This window comes from Vigna unguiculata, chromosome 9 (genome assembly GCF_004118075.2).
Source record: "Vigna unguiculata cultivar IT97K-499-35 chromosome 9, ASM411807v1, whole genome shotgun sequence".
Classification (NCBI taxonomy): Eukaryota; Viridiplantae; Streptophyta; class Magnoliopsida; order Fabales; family Fabaceae; genus Vigna; species Vigna unguiculata.
In genome coordinates, this window is record NC_040287.1 from 10,143,147 (window position 1) to 10,158,950 (window position 15,804).

General features: G+C 35.0%; 2 protein-coding genes across 4 annotated transcripts; one reads left to right on the plus strand and one right to left on the minus strand.

Annotated features, from left to right (window-relative positions):
• Positions 1-1,333: 1,333 nt before the first annotated feature.
• Positions 1,334-8,226, plus strand: LOC114163046. 2 transcript variants are annotated; one of them, XM_028047098.1, is made up of 3 exons: positions 1,334-1,784; positions 3,137-3,542; positions 3,635-8,226. In XM_028047098.1, the coding sequence occupies exon 3, from the start codon at positions 3,683-3,685 to the stop codon at positions 7,976-7,978; it is 4,296 nt and encodes a 1,431-aa protein (XP_027902899.1). In that variant the 5' UTR covers positions 1,334-1,784; positions 3,137-3,542; positions 3,635-3,682; the 3' UTR covers positions 7,979-8,226. The 2 variants fall into 2 exon arrangements, with proteins under 2 accessions (XP_027902899.1, XP_027902898.1); XM_028047097.1 differs by having other exon boundaries at positions 3,171-3,542.
• A 1,996-nt stretch (positions 8,227-10,222) lies between these two features.
• LOC114196269 (rac-like GTP-binding protein ARAC8) lies at positions 10,223-14,429 on the minus strand. 2 transcript variants are annotated; one of them, XM_028086860.1, is made up of 9 exons: positions 14,124-14,429; positions 13,768-13,855; positions 13,324-13,433; positions 13,172-13,235; positions 12,175-12,239; positions 12,012-12,077; positions 11,085-11,182; positions 10,565-10,642; positions 10,223-10,470 (listed from the first exon to the last, which is right to left on the minus strand). In XM_028086860.1, exons 1-9 carry the CDS (start codon positions 14,226-14,228, stop codon positions 10,416-10,418), a joined length of 729 nt encoding a protein of 242 aa, XP_027942661.1. In that variant the 5' UTR covers positions 14,229-14,429; the 3' UTR covers positions 10,223-10,415. The 2 variants fall into 2 exon arrangements, with proteins under 2 accessions (XP_027942661.1, XP_027942662.1); XM_028086861.1 differs by having other exon boundaries at positions 10,565-10,631; positions 14,124-14,426.
• Between the last annotated feature and the right edge of the window lie 1,375 nt (positions 14,430-15,804).

Consider the following 15,804-nt stretch of genomic DNA (forward strand, 5'->3'; position numbering starts at 1 on the left):
ATCATTTAATTGTAATAATATTAACACAAACATTGACATTAAAATCAAAGGTAAGTGATATAAATTTAAAACAAAGAACTTATCAAAATTTAGTCAAATTGAAGAATGTATAAAATGTAAAAAATAATGTAAAAAATAATATCAAACAAGATTAAATTTTGACAATCATTACTTCTTTCCTAACAGAAAATTTGTTTTTTTAACTGAGAAATAATTAAATGTATTAAGATTATTATATTTTATTAGTTAATTTATTATCTAATTAATTATATTTATAATTAAGAGTATATAAATATCATGAAAATATTAACTGCATATATTTATAATATTCTAATTTGTTGAAGAAACCAAATTAAAAATATTAACTTACAAAAAAAACTAACTAATGTTATATAAATGGGTTATGATCCAATAGGAGAGTAGCTATTATAATTTCTGTTTCTTTCTCTTCCTCGTCATAAAAGAACAAAAGAAATTAAGAAAAAAACTTCATTGTTTTACAATTGAGATCGGAGATCCAGGTACCTTTCTGTTTAGTTTTTCAATATATTAAAAATTGTTTAATTGAGTGTATAGTTTATTGCTCTTTTATATTTTCATAATGTAACACTCTTGTATTCTTTTTTTTTTCTTTCACATTCCTACTTCTACTATACCTTGCTGAACTACACAATACCATTGTACCCACCCACTTTTCTCCTCATTCTCTCCTTTCTCAACCTCTATTGAATCAAAAGAAAAGAAACATAAAGTTAAGATACTCTCATTGGTCATTACAATTTCTTTTGCGAAATTTCTTATCTTGCTCTGTGAGGCTGAAATCCATGTATTGGCTGTGGCAGAAAAGAGGTGTAAAGAGGGTATCACAAAATTTTCTAGGACAAACACAATAAAAAATATATTTCTCACCGTAACAGGTGTTGGAACATCCCAAGACAACCTTAACTTGCAATACATGGATTGTAGCACCAGTGGACTGTAGCACCAGAAATTACCCTTATACCCTTTCCAACAGGACCAATAACAGCTCATTCAGTAACCCACTAGAGATAAATTAAAAAACAGAAAAAAAAGAAAAAAAAATTGAAAAAGAAAGGAAAGAAACAAACAAACAAAGAAACTGGCGTTTGTCAGCGAGAGAGATCAGAGAGAGAGAAAGTAAAAGTCAAATAAAAAGCAGCATATGGACCAGTCAATGCTGGTGACTCACTTCCCAAGGCACCAATCTCCAGTCTCATTCTCCACACGTCGCCTCACCATCCTGTGACGTTATCATTCTCCCTACCCGCACTGCCCGTTCTGCCCGAGCCCCTATTAGGTAAGTACCCAAGTACACCCTTCACCCCTTTACCCACACGCTTTCTTTCACTCTCTCTCTTCCATCTTCTTTCTCTCTCTAGAGTCTCGCACTTTCCCTCTTCTCACATCCAAAGGCGGCTCCCAATTCGTTCCTTCCTTCGATTGTTCCTCTTTGGCATTTTTTCTTCGGCTGGATCCGATTCTTCCAATTCCAATTTCCAGAACTCAGTCCTTGTTAGGGTTTCGCAGAAGCATGGTTGTAGAGATAGGGTTTTGCGCGGATCTAGGGTTTCGCTGGTTCTGAGGGCTTTGGGTGTGGAATTAGGAGGGGATTTGATGGTACGCGTTGGGGAAAATGCAAGGCTATGCATGGACGTGGAGGTGAGAAGGGCACTCGGCACATGTGGAAATCCCCCACACGTGACTCGACTCTGAACGCTGATGTTTCTTCGTCTTCTTCGTCGACAGTGAAGTCATTCTTTAAGGTATTGTAATTGGGGTCACGATTGTGTGTTAAGTTTTCGATTTCTTCCCTGTAAGGAAGGGTGTACATGTATGTCTGACAGCGATTGTGTGTTAAGTTTTCGATTTCTTCCCTGCAAGGAAGGGTGTACATGTATGTCTGACTGTGTACTGATGTGAAAATAAAGTGTAGGTTTTTTGATGAGCATGCTCTGTGTATTATGTGTCTATAGCACGGAACTGCTGCTGAATTCAGACAGAAAGGGCTGAATTTGGAACCAAAGGCTTGAATTCGGAACCAAAATGCCTTTAAAAAGTTCATTTTCGAATAATCAATAATCAAGAATTTAGGATTAGAGTTTTATTTATTTATTAGAGGATGTATACTTCTCAACTAGTACCATTAAATGGAATGGATCATGTTTCTTGACATTACTACAAGAGGTTGATTTTTAATTGTTCTAATTTCTAATTTCTAATGGAATGGATTATATGTCTTGCCATTTCTAATTTTTAATTGTAGCCATGCGATTTTGATATTTGGTTAACGATTGTTTCCTCACTGATAGTTTTGTGTATCTGTTTGTTACTCCCCTCCATTTAAGTCTGTCATTATGCACGGAAGTTTTACTGTTTCAAATTGTTACTTCTGTAAATCGTGAAAGTGTTCTTGTTATTGCTTTATGTTTCTAACTTGTATTATTGTCTTTTAGTATTTCTAGTTGTTAAAGGGTAACAATGTACCAGAAGGATAAAATAGTCTGTCTGACTTGTATTTCACTAAAATGGACAGTATATAATGACTTCCTTTAAACATCTACTACTTTGAAAAGATGAATGAACTGATTTATTGGTTTTTCGGTTTATTACACTGTGTTAAAGTAAACTGCTTTTACAAAACGTAATTAAATGAGAAATTATCAATTGATTCCATTGGTAAGTCTGTCTGTTTTACTCTATTATTTGGTAAGTCCACATATTTTGTCATTGATTGAAAGGACCAATGAGTTATGTAGTCAGGTGTGGGTTTTTTGGCCTATAACTAGGCAGAGAAATATATCCTTTGAGTTTAGGCTCGGGCCCTTTTCTGTAAAGATCTATGAGCTCCTTTGTAAATTTATTGAAATTATCCGTTCTTGGTTTAGATCATGCTGCTGTGCTTTGGACTTATTTTGGGTGTTTAGTGGTGATTTCTTGCTTCTTTAATTAAACTTATTTTAATTCTAATGCCAAAGAAGAACGTGTGCTTGTGAATATTCTTTTTAAGGAAGCAGCTCCTAATAAGTGTAAGATAAAATATTCGGAATACCTAATATGACTTATTCTAAATGCGAAGCACTGAGACATTATGTTTATGTTGATTGAATTCAAATAGTTCGCTAAGGATTCCCTGTCTTCTCAAATCATAGGACCGTCGCAAAATTAGTGTTGGTGAATGTGCTCTCTTCAAACCATCTGAAGATCGCCCACCATATATTGGTATAATTCGTTATCTGACAATTGGCAAAGATAAAAAATTGAAGTTTGGTGTTAGTTGGCTCTATCGATCTATTGAAGTAAAACTCAGCAAGGGCGTGCCTTTGGAGGCTGCTCCAAACGAAGTCTTCTACACCTTCCATAAGGATGAGATTGATGCTGAAGCACTGCTCCATCCTTGTAAAGTTGCATTTCTTCCTAAGGGGGCAGAACTTCAACCAGGGATTTCTTCATTTTTGTGCAGGAGGGTTTATGACATTGCAAACAAGTGTTTATGGTGGTTAAATGATCAAGATTATATTAATGTAAGTTTCTTCTTTCATATGTTCCCTTCTGTTATGATTTTTTTTGGTGGTGCTCAGTCTTTTCTCAGCTTATTTTGTCCTCATCATCCCAGGATTGTCAAGAAGAAGTAGATAAACTATTATACAGGAATTGTGTAGAAATGCATGCAACAGTGCAGCCGGGTGGCCGTTCTCCTAAGCCTATGAGTAGTCCAACATCAACATCTCAACTAAAATCTGCTTCAGATAGTGTCCAGAACAGTACTTCTTCCTTTCCTTCTCACATTAAGGGGAGGAAAAGGGAAAGGGCAGATCAAGGCTCTGAGTCTGCCAAGCGAGAACGATCAATAAAAACTGAGGATGGGGATTCTGGTAATTTCAGGCATGATAACTTTTTCAAGACAGAGATTGCAAAAATTACTGAGAAGGGAGGGCTTGTTGATGGTGAAGGAGTTGAAAAATTAGTGCAGCTGATGGTTCCTGATAGAAATGAGAAGAAAATAGATTTAGCTAGCCGGTCATTGCTTGCAGCTGTCGTTGCAGCAACAGATAAGTTAGATTGTCTTAGTCAGTTTGTGCAGCAAAGGGGTTTGCCTGTATTTGATGAATGGCTCCAAGAGGTCCATAAAGGGAAGATTGGTGACGGTGATAAATCTGCAGAGGAATTTCTGTTGGTATTGCTTCGGGCACTTGATAAACTTCCAGTAAATCTTCAGGCTTTACAAACATGCAACATTGGAAAATCTGTGAATCATCTGCGAAGTCACAAAAATGCTGAAATTCAGAGGAAAGCAAGAGGTTTAGTTGATACATGGAAGAAACGTGTTGAAGCTGAAATGAATATAAATGATGCAAAGTCTGGTTCAGGTCCCAATGTCCACTGGCCTGCCAAATCACGTCCTTCTGATGTTGGTCAAGGTGGGAATAGACATTCAGGTGCATCATCAGATGTTGCCATGAAGAGTTCAGTTACGCAGCTTTCTGCTTCCAAGACCACTTCTGTGAAGGTTGTCCAGGGAGAGAATATTACTAGATCTGCATCAACATCTGCATTTCCAGGGCCTGCAAAATCAGTGCCGTCACCTGCAGCTGTGACTGCAAATTTAAAAGATGGTCAGCCTCGTATTGTTGCTGTCAATGGAGGTTCTGATCTTCCCATGGCAAATGTAAGGGATGAGAAAAGTTGTAGTTCTAGTCAATCTCACAACAACAGTCAATCTTGTTCTAGTGACCATGCTAAAACTGGAGGTCACTCTGTAAAGGAAGATGCCAGAAGCTCTACTGCAATGAGTGCGAATAAGATTTCTGGAGGCTCTTCACGACATCGAAAATCCATTAATGGATTTTCAGGTTCATCTCCATCTGGAGGGCAAAGGGAAACTGGATCAAGCAGGAATTCCTCCTCGCACAAAAATATAACTTCAGAAAAGATATCTCAACCTGGATTAATGGATAAAGCAGTTGATGGAACTTCTCTTGAGGGTAATATTCCAAAGCTGATTGTTAAAATTCCAAATCAAGGTAGAAGTCCTGCACAAAGTGTCAGTGCTGGTTCTTTTGATGATCCTACAATCATGAATAGTCGAGCCTCATCTCCTGTTCTTCCCGAGAAGCATGATCAGTCTGATAACAGCCCAAAGGAAAAGAACGACCTTTATCGAGTAAATATTGGCTCAGATATTAATACTGAATCTTGGCAGAGTAATGATTTTAAGGAGGTATTGACTGGCTCTGATGAGGGTGATGGGTCACCTGCTGCAGTTACTGATGAAGAGCACTGTCGCACTGGCAATGATTGTAAGAAGGCATTGGAGGTATCAAAAGCTGCCTCATCATCATCTGGAAATGAAAATAAAGCTGGCAATTTGCAGGATGCTTCCTACAGCTCAATAAATGCTTTAATTGAAGGTGTTAAGTACTCTGAAGCTGATGATGGTGGAATGAATCTTCTTGCTAGTGTGGCTGCTGGAGAGATATTGAAATCTGAATTGTTAACTCCAGCTGGATCTCCAGAAAGAAACACACCTACTGTTGAACAGTCATGCACAGACAATGGTGTTAAGTGCTCTGAAGAAAATCTTGTTCGTGATGAATGCCACTCAAATAATGGTCTTGATGTTGAACATAAGAATCTGGCTTCTGTAACAGGTGATTTAGGGGCAAATGATGAAAGCGATTCTGATTTTCAAGCTTCTGGAGGGAAAGCTGCAAGAGAGCTAAATAAGCGTGTTAATGCATGTACTATGGATTTACAACAGGTTGCTGAAACTATGGAAAGCAAAGGAAAATTAAATGAAAAATCTGGACCTACTTCACTGGGTGGTTTTGCTGAAAGTTCTGTACAAGAAGCTGGAAATGGTGATGGAAGCAAGCAGCTACAGGAGGTTGTTCAGGGAGTGAATTCTGGCGAAATTCATGATAAGATCAATTGTGTTGCAGACGTTGAGGCAGAAGTATCTAAAAAATTGTCAAATACAGCTGTTGAAGTGGATGTACAGAGTGATAACTGTGCTGAAGGATCAAGTGGCAGTGGACAGACAGTTAAAAGGCCTCCTGCTATACTTGTTCAGTCTGATTTGGCAAGAGGAAAAGATGATAATGGACTCCATTCTTCTGGTTCTGGTGTTGACAAGGTTCCTAAAGACTGCCCTGAACGGGAATCTGACAAAACTGATGATGTTGATGCTGAGAATCATGTCAATCAGTCTAGAAGTAAAAGAAATGAGTCTGAAAGTGATTCCTTGACCATGCCTGAGAATAGAGGTACATGTTCTATTGTGACTGGTCTTGTTGCTGAACATGTAGAGGAGAATTTAGAAACAAAAATTGTTCGTGACCAACCTTCTAGAGAGGATCTTCCTGAAGATTCACCTGGTGTTGTTTCACAAGAAATCAATAAGCATCACGATTCTAAAAGGTTGAAGTTGACGTCCTCAGAAGCAGAGGAGGCTGAGGAGTGCACCTCTACCACTGCAGATGCTTCTTCCATGTCTGCTGCAGCTGTGTCAGATGCGGATGCAAAGGTCGAATTTGATTTAAATGAAGGGCTCAATGCAGATGATGGAAGATGTGAGTTCAATAGCATTGCCAATTCTGGATGTGCACCATCTGGTCGATTGATCAGTCCTGTCCCATTTCCTGCTTCATCTATGTCCTGTGGTATTCTTGCCCCAGTCACTTTGGCGTCTGCAGCTAAGGGGCACTTTGTGCCTCCTGAAGATTTATTGAGAAGTAAAGGGGAAATTGGTTGGAAGGGATCAGCTGCCACCAGTGCATTCAGGCCAGCTGAACCCAGGAAAGTTATGGAAATGCCTTTTGGTACATCAGCTACCCCTATTCCTGATGCTCCAGCTGGAAAGCAGAGTCGAGCACCATTGGATATTGACTTGAATGTGGCCGATGAAAGAATACTTGATGACATTTCTTGTGCTCGACACACAAATTCTATATCTCTTGCAACTGATAGTCATGATCCTGTATGCAGTAAAATACCTTCACCTGTTCGCAGCTCTGGAGGGCTTGGTCTTGACTTAAACCAAGTGGATGATGCTTCCGACATGGGCATTTGCTTGAACATTAATCATAAAATTGATGTGCCAACTATGCAGGGGAAGTCATCATTGGGTGGTCCACCAATTAGAGAAGTGAATGTGCATAGGGACTTTGATTTGAACAATGGACCTTCTGTTGAGGAAATCACCACTGAATCCTCATTGTTCTCTCCGCACGCCAGGAGCAATGTGACATCTCAATTACCTGTTTCTGGACTTAGAGTGGCTACTGCTGAGCCAGGCAACTTCTCTTGGCTTCCTTCCAGTGGCAACACCTATTCTGCTGTCACAATATCTTCAATTATGCCTGATAGAGGTGATCAACCCTTTTCAATTGTTGCTCCTAATGGGCCACAAAGGTTGTTGACTCCCGCTGCTGGTGGCAACCCATTCGGACCTGATATTTATAGGACCCCAGTATTGTCATCTTCTCCTGCAGTGTCATATCCATCTGCTCCATTTGAATATCCCGTCTTCCCTTTTAACTCCAGCTTCCCTCTTCCATCAGCTTCGTTTTCTGCTGGGTCAACTACTTATGTATATCCAACATCAGCCAATCGGCTTTGCTTCCCTGCAGTAAATTCACAGTTAATGGGGCCTGCTGGCACAGTTTCATCTCACTACCCCAGGCCCTATGTTGTTGGTCTTCCGGAAGGTAACAATAGTGGTAGTGCTGAGACCAGTAGAAAATGGACAAGGCAGGGTTTAGATCTTAATGCTGGACCTGGGTGTTCAGAAATGGAGGGGAGAGATGAGAGTTCACCTCTTCCATCTAGGCAACTTTCTGTTGCTAGTTCACAGGCCCTAGCTGAGGAGCAAGCAAGGATTCAGCTTGCAGGTAGTGTTCGGAAGAGGAAGGAGCCTGATGGTGGGTGGGATGGCTACAACCAATCCTCATGGCAATAGCAATCTATATAATCAATCATACAATCTGATGCCCACAAATGCTTGTAAGTGTTTAGTTTTGTATATTCAAATGTTTGTAACACTTGGTCACTTGTGGGAGAAGATCTGAAAATATATCCTGTGTCATGCTGGTGTAATTCAGTGGAGGTTGTTACTTTTTTCGTTAAGAAATATATTTAAATCATAATGGAATAAATGCTATTGCAATTTCTCTGTGGGCAGTCTTCTGTCCCATTTTCATTGAGAAATCCTGCTCCGTTGCAGCCTGATGTGGCTCTCATCTTTTTTACGTTTCTTTGGTGATTCTCAATCGAAAGTTGTCATGCCTCTTAAGTAATTGTTTGTATGCTAAATGTGTTGTCTTCAGTGATTTGTGGATGGGGGATGGTCAATTTCCATGGATGACCCTCATTCCCATAGTTTATCAAATATATTTTACAGGAATATTTCCAATGGGAACTAGTTATATGTCCCTACATCATTTTTTCGTTCGTAAATAGGGGACCATACTTGTTGCATATATATCTATATGTAGTGGAGCAAAATTTTCCGTCTCAGCACTTCCAGTGATGCAAATTGGGTTGTAGAATTGCTTTAAGTAGAAATCCTCTTTTTGCGTTCAGAAGCTTAAGTTAAAATCTTTTCTTATGTTTGTTGGGCCTAGGGACCAACAAATTTTGACAAGTTTCTTGCTCTGCTGTGATCGATATATGTTTACTGTGTACCAGTTTCCTTCACATTTAATCATCGAATCGCCGTTTCTAGTTGATCTTGTTGATATTTACACGCTAACGCTAACCTTAACTAGCGTCGTGTTTTCATTATAACTGGATTTGTTTTTGTATAGAGTCGTGCAAATTTGGCGTTGCTAATTTTTTTACCCGATATGTTAATCAAAGTCAGAACTGTGATACTTTGTCGTTTTTCTGGAACTGGCTAATTCCGTGTCATACAGAGAAATCTCTATCCACCACACTCACTCTCATTCGCCAGTCTGCCAGTCTGTATATCATTGCTTGTTCTTGTAATGTTGTGAGATGGACTATAAGAATGTTTGGTGGCATTTCGTGGTCGGTGTTAAGTTGGAAAAGGGTATAACAGGAATGAGGTTGCATGGTTCTAGCTTGTTTAAAAGATGGGATTAGCTTATGTTTTCAATGAAGTAATTAAACCGAAAATTAACTTTAACAGGAGACTAACATGTTCAAAACTAACAAGTTCTTTATGATGATTAAAAGGAATTAATTTAATTTGAGTCAGAAAGTTTGTATATGTTTACTTACCATGGATTTGTGGGTTACCATTGAGATAAAATTTGTAACTGTTCATTTTTGTTTGGTAAATTTAAATTAAGCAAATTCACCTTCAACTTGATTTTGTTTCTAATCTGATTAATTAATATGTATATTAATTCAGTTTAAATCATATTTTAAAAAATTAAAATATTCAACTATTTGCTACGAATTAGAGTTGAGGGGTTGGTTTATTGATTTGAATTCGTTTTGAAATATCTAATTTTAAAGATTTTATTTTTAATTTAAAAGAATTAAATAGATAAATTAAATGTAATTTTGTTTTGATATATCTAATTTTAAAGATTTTACTTTTATTTTAAAAGAGTTAAATAGATATATTAGATGTAATTTTTTTTTTTGAACTTGCTGTGAATATTAAAAATTAGAAATATTAATATAATTATTTGACTTGGATAGTACCATTTTTATTTGTTTTATAAAAGTTGTTTGATTATTAAAATAAACGTAGAAAGAATTAAATTTCTTTTACCGGTGATCTTAATAAAGATGAACGAGATTGAATATAAAGAAAATTTATTTTCAAAATAATATAAATTTAAAGAGTAACAAGAATCATAAATTAATAAAAAGCTATTCGAAAATGAAGTCTTTATGTTGGGTAATGCTTTTTTCATAAATTTATTCTCGTAACTCTTGGAGAGAGAAAAAAAGAAAAAGACAGTATTTATCAATTCAAATTAACTATTGTACAAACATAAAACTTAGAAATATAAAGAAGTTAAATCAATTTTTTTATCCAAATTAGTTTATAATTTATTTATTTTTTATTTATAGAAAAAACATGGCCATAATTGTAACCTTTGTTCTCTTAACTGATCAAAGTTGGAGGCCCAAATTTTCTTAGAAGATGGTTGGGTCAAATGTCATATCATTAGAGAAATGAAATAACTTTCTCAAATAGTAGCTTATATGGGTTTATACTCCACAATGATCCAACATTCAGTACTCCTATATTATCAACAATACAACAATTCAGCACACTTTAATTAGTAGTAATAATCTGAAAAGTTAATTTAGTTTGAATCTCAGATAATGACAGCTCATATATGTACACTGAAACTAGATTAAATTCATAATTTAAATAAGTGGTAGCTAGCTAACAAACTCACTTTGTGCTTTCTTTACATGACTATATGGTGCAACTGTTTCATTTTCCTCAGTACATTAAAACCTACCCTGAAATCAAATTCAAAACAACCAAATATAAGTACCAACTCTGCAAACTCCACCCAAGTCATTAGAATTCAAGTTCATATTTCTAAAATCAAACCTTTGGATGAAATACTGACGTAGTCTTTCATTTAAGACGAACAATGTTCCTTCCACACAACACATTTCTGCATTTTCACTGAGATAGATTAAATCCAAGAACCAAAACTCACAAGCACTAATATTGTAACATTCAAAACAAGCCAAACCAAACTATAGTACAAATTTTATCATGTGCATATATATATATATATATATATATATATTTTTTTTTTTTTTTCACACTTTAACTGTCACTGTGCATTTTCCATTTAATAAGCTAAGGTGGTTGGTTCAATGGGAGTTGCGACGTTATTCATTATTGTTTTCCTTAAGTATTGGTAACCTAACCTAACCAGTTACTAACTATTTTATCAGTTGTTGATTCTCAATAAATTTTGAGTAAGTACAACCAACAAATAAAATATTTGAATATAAAGTGGGTAACTTTTCGAGAGAGACTAATATAAAATTGTTGAAATGAAAATAGTGAGGTGTCAAAGGAAAAAGTGTTAGATATAATACAGAAAAAGTGTACTCACAGGAAACAGCCTCGAGGTTTTTTCTTCCTCTTCTCGTTTTGCTTTTGTGGAGGCTTGATCACCATTCTTATTGCAGCATCAAAAACTCCCTTCACATTCTGCAATGGTGTTGCGAAAAAGTGGTTTCATGCGGAATATTTGTTAAAACATCAAAGTAAGTATCCGCAAAAACTGATGAAAAATATCTGGCATACCAAAATTGAGATACACCAATAATAGACCCTTTAACAACAAACACATCACATGAGCAATACTAAATGATATTGCTACATTTCACAATTGTTTACAGCTAGGAAAGCATCTGATTGGAGTAATGGTGTATTGGCACCTTTTGCATAATTTAACAAATTTCCACATTCTATATAAGGCTATCTCCATCCCAACAACTGAATTTTACCTTTTGAGGTTCTTAAATTAATTAAATGGATCCCATAATTAGATATTAGACAAGTTTACTTTTTATAATATAAGAGCTTTTTCTTCTTTACTTCACAGTTATCGTGTGGCACTTTCCATGCATTTCGGATCAAATAAAATACATTTTAGGATCTGAAAAGCATGGAAAGTGGCACCTTTTAGGTAACTCACTTCTCCGATCTAACAAGTAATCCTACATCCTTATTTTACATTACATTTCTTTAACATTTTTTCAAGAAGTCATAATTATTTGATATATGAAACAACAAAATAATAAAAACATGGCCCAACTTCATGAATTCGATTTTACTTCAAATTGAGAAAAAAAGTTGTTAAAAAAGCTATATGGGTAACGCATGGGTGATTTACATTATTGCACATCATCCAAACATGACCCACCTACCATAATTTATTTTATTTTAAATTGCATTCCTCTACAAGATGCATCATATTGTGTGCTATTTTTTCATGTACAAACAATTGTAAGAAAAAGATGGTACTTAAATATACCTGCTGAGTTTTTGAGCTGCACTCGATGTAATAGGTTGCTCCAATCTGTTTACGGAGTTCCTCACCCTAGTAATGAACAAAAGAACCAAACAAGAAAACCAATACTTCATAAAAATCATTGCGTGCTGAGTTCTATACACATTTAGTGATGGAAGATTTGTACTTGCTCAGTGGTCACGGGCATCAAGCCTGGATGATCAGCCATATAGTGCTTGTCTTCCCGGAGATCTGCATGCCCATCACACATAATAGCAATGCATGTTAAACTACTGCCATATTAATTGAACATTGATGTCGAAATTGTTTTCATTTTCCCTTCTACTTTTACAATCTTGTTCTAATACTAATTTGCTATTGAAATAGAAATATTATCTTGAAATAGAAGCTATGGCTAAGTATTGTTTTAGGACATGATGAAGTATACGCAACTAATGTTTTAGGATATGATGAAGTAAAAAATAGCAAAATGTTGAAGTAGAGGAGGATTATGTCTATTGTATGAAATAAAAGACAAAAACTATTTAATCAAAATACTTAATTATGCAAATTGTCAAATGAATCGAAGCATACCAAGATTAATTGTTGACTAAAGAATTTATGATTATGTTACTCATTATTGTCATAATTTTTCAAATCTTGCATAAAGTTTTCTTTCCTCTAATTGAGTGGCAGTAGTATGAGAGTTGATGGTGAAAACTTGCATTATGAAGCAATTGTCATGATGCTTCCGTATCATGACAACTCCTTTATTTTCAAATTCTAAATTTTGGTGAAAAAGATTAGGCTTCCTTTTGAGAAGATTATTTAATAAAAGAGATTAGAGCATTTAAGCTACACTATGAGAATAGCCTTTCAAAGCATATAGCACTGAGTTCTTCTTTAATCCAATTTAAGTAGATGGCATCAATGATATGTCATGGTTGCAATAGAATTTTCCTGTCAAGCAATTTTCATTTGCAATGTCTGAAAACAATTTCCTTAGTGGATTACTAATATGTGATGAAGGAGATGTAAACTATTGTTAAAGAGATCAATAAATCTGTGTGTGGTCATATGTGGGTGATGCTTTATGAAGTATTGATAAACAAAAGAGCCTATAATTAGAAGACAAATTAGCACTAGACTAAGACAAACATTAACACAGGTGAAGGATGACTTACCCAATTTGGTGCCAACTAATACCAATGGGATGCCAGGGGCAAAATGCTGGAGCTCAGGGATCCACTGGAGAGTGCATAGAAATTAGAGAACAAAAGAGAAATCTGCAAAGACATGAAAATACCAATTCAGAGATACAAGCACTGAAGCATACCTTCTTCAGCACATTCTCATAGCTTGCTCGACTAACTAAAGAAAAAGCCAAGACAAACACATCTGCCCCCCTGTAGCTCAATGGCCTCAGCCTGTTGTAATCCTCTTGCCCTAAGGAAGGTATTGCAAACATATACAATATAACAAAAACCTTTGCCTTTCAACACACAAACCCCTCCCTTGGATCCAATTACACTTATACCACTACTTGTTTACTGAAATTGCATTCTGAATCACTTCCAGAAACTCTCCTGCTGGGAGTACTTGGTGTAAATAAAGTGTTCTAGAATAGCAGGTATCAAATTAATATACTGAAGAAAAAGAGAGAGTATAGTGTGCAATCTGAAGAAGCTTTAATTCAATCTTTTCAGTTTTACATGAATCCTTCCCCTCCCCGCATAATATAAAATCAGAAAAGCATTATAACAAGTCTCAGTAAGTATACCAGCTGTATCCCAAAGGCCTAAATTGACAGTTACGCCTTCAACAACTACATTGGCACTGAAATTATCAAACACAGTGGGAATATAGTCCTGGTGATCAACATAGGGGGGAAGCCAAATCAGATGAACTCAATGATGAAATTTTACAGGATAATAACTGGATTACTTTCTGTATTCAACACACATACAAAAGAATTTGCTTTAGGCTAATTAAGACGATTTCAACGGAACTGAGCAGCAGAATTCAGGATGCATATGCACACAGAGTGAACAATTACAGCATAGCAACATTAAATGGAAGCAATTCAGAAAATTGATCTCTTCAAAGCATAAAAGATTTGGAAGAAAACATGCACACCGTGGGGAATTTGTTGCTGGTGTAGCAAATGAGCATGCAGGTCTTCCCTACAGCTCCGTCCCCAACGGTCACACACTTGATGAATCTTGGGGCAGTAGCAGCCATTGGAACAAACACAAAGAACAACAACAAGAAAAAACTGTGAGAATAGCTTAACCAGAAAGGAAACAGAAGTGGGTGTTTTGTTGGATTGTAAAAGATTGAAGCTTTTGATTGAACCAGAGACTGATGAAGAGAGAGAAAGAGTGGCGGCACTTCACATGATTCTCACTCATTCCCTCTTTTTTGTACCTGCCAATTGCTTTTCTTTTTTAATTTTAGTCTTTGCAAATGTAATTTTTTTTTCTTTTGTGCTTTTATTTAATGTCAGGTACAATATTTTGTCATGGTAGGTTGGAAGGGAATCAAATGACAGAAACAAAAATTATTAGCAAAAGATTAAAAAGAAAGTTGAATTTAAAAAATTACATTTTTTAATCTTCTCACTTTTAATTAAGTTTTTCTTTCATTCACTATCACTCAGTTATTTTTTAGATTCCTAATCTGCATTCAAATCTGGTACTGAGTATTTTTAACTGCTTAATCTGTCAATATAGTTAAACAAATTAAAATTAGCTTTATGAAAAAGTTAAATTAAAATTAGCTTTATGAAATTTTATGAAAAAAGTGCACTAACATGTACACAACAACTACATTTTCCTTTCTGTTGATGTGCGCAAAAACATTTCCAAATTGGAAGAATTATTTGTTTCCCTGAACTTTAGAAAATGACTCTTTAAATGATCAGTGCAGAATCGTACATCACATGACTTGTATGTATTTATTAACACATTAGTGCCTTTCTTTACACATTTGATATTTTCTTTTTTATAAGTTTAAACAAATAAAGATATAACCTTTGTTTTTATTAGTATAACTTTATAATTGGCATATTTATATCACTTTTAAATAGCTACCAAATTTAAAGGGATGTCCTAAGTGTTAATAAACCTTTACAAGTCACATGATCGATTTTGATTTGTTCATGGGCAAAATGATAGATGTAGGAAAAAATGAGAGAAAGAAAAAAGTAAAAAGTAATTATTATGAAATGTCCTTAAAGTTTGCAAAGAATTTTCTCACATCAATATTTATTGTTGATTATTTTATAATTAGAAATTTGTAAAGGATATTTGTACACTCTTAATTAATTTTTTTTTCTATAATGAATTGAGTAGCTTTAAACTCATGGGGCGTTGAAGATAAATTATTTTATAAATTCATTGAAATAATAAGTTATAACTTTACATCTTATTCCATTTTAAAATCTTATTCCATTTTAAAAGCTTTAAGTGACACACAAATATATATATATATATATATATATATATATATATATATATATATATATATATATATATAAAATTTCAGTTAAATTATTGTATACACAACTTCTTTTGCCTAAAGAATTAACTCAATTATATAGAAGATGATTTTTAGTTGAATAATAATTTTTCTTATAAAGGATATAAGTTGTCTTTCAGATAAAAATTGTTTACCTTCAATATTGTACTTCAAATTTTATTCAACTTGTTTAATTAAATTGTAAACAAAGACTTATGTTATTATTGCAAGTGTAATCGAAAATAATTTTGAATCGCGTATTTTTATTTCACATTTTTAATGAGATTCAGTTAAAAAT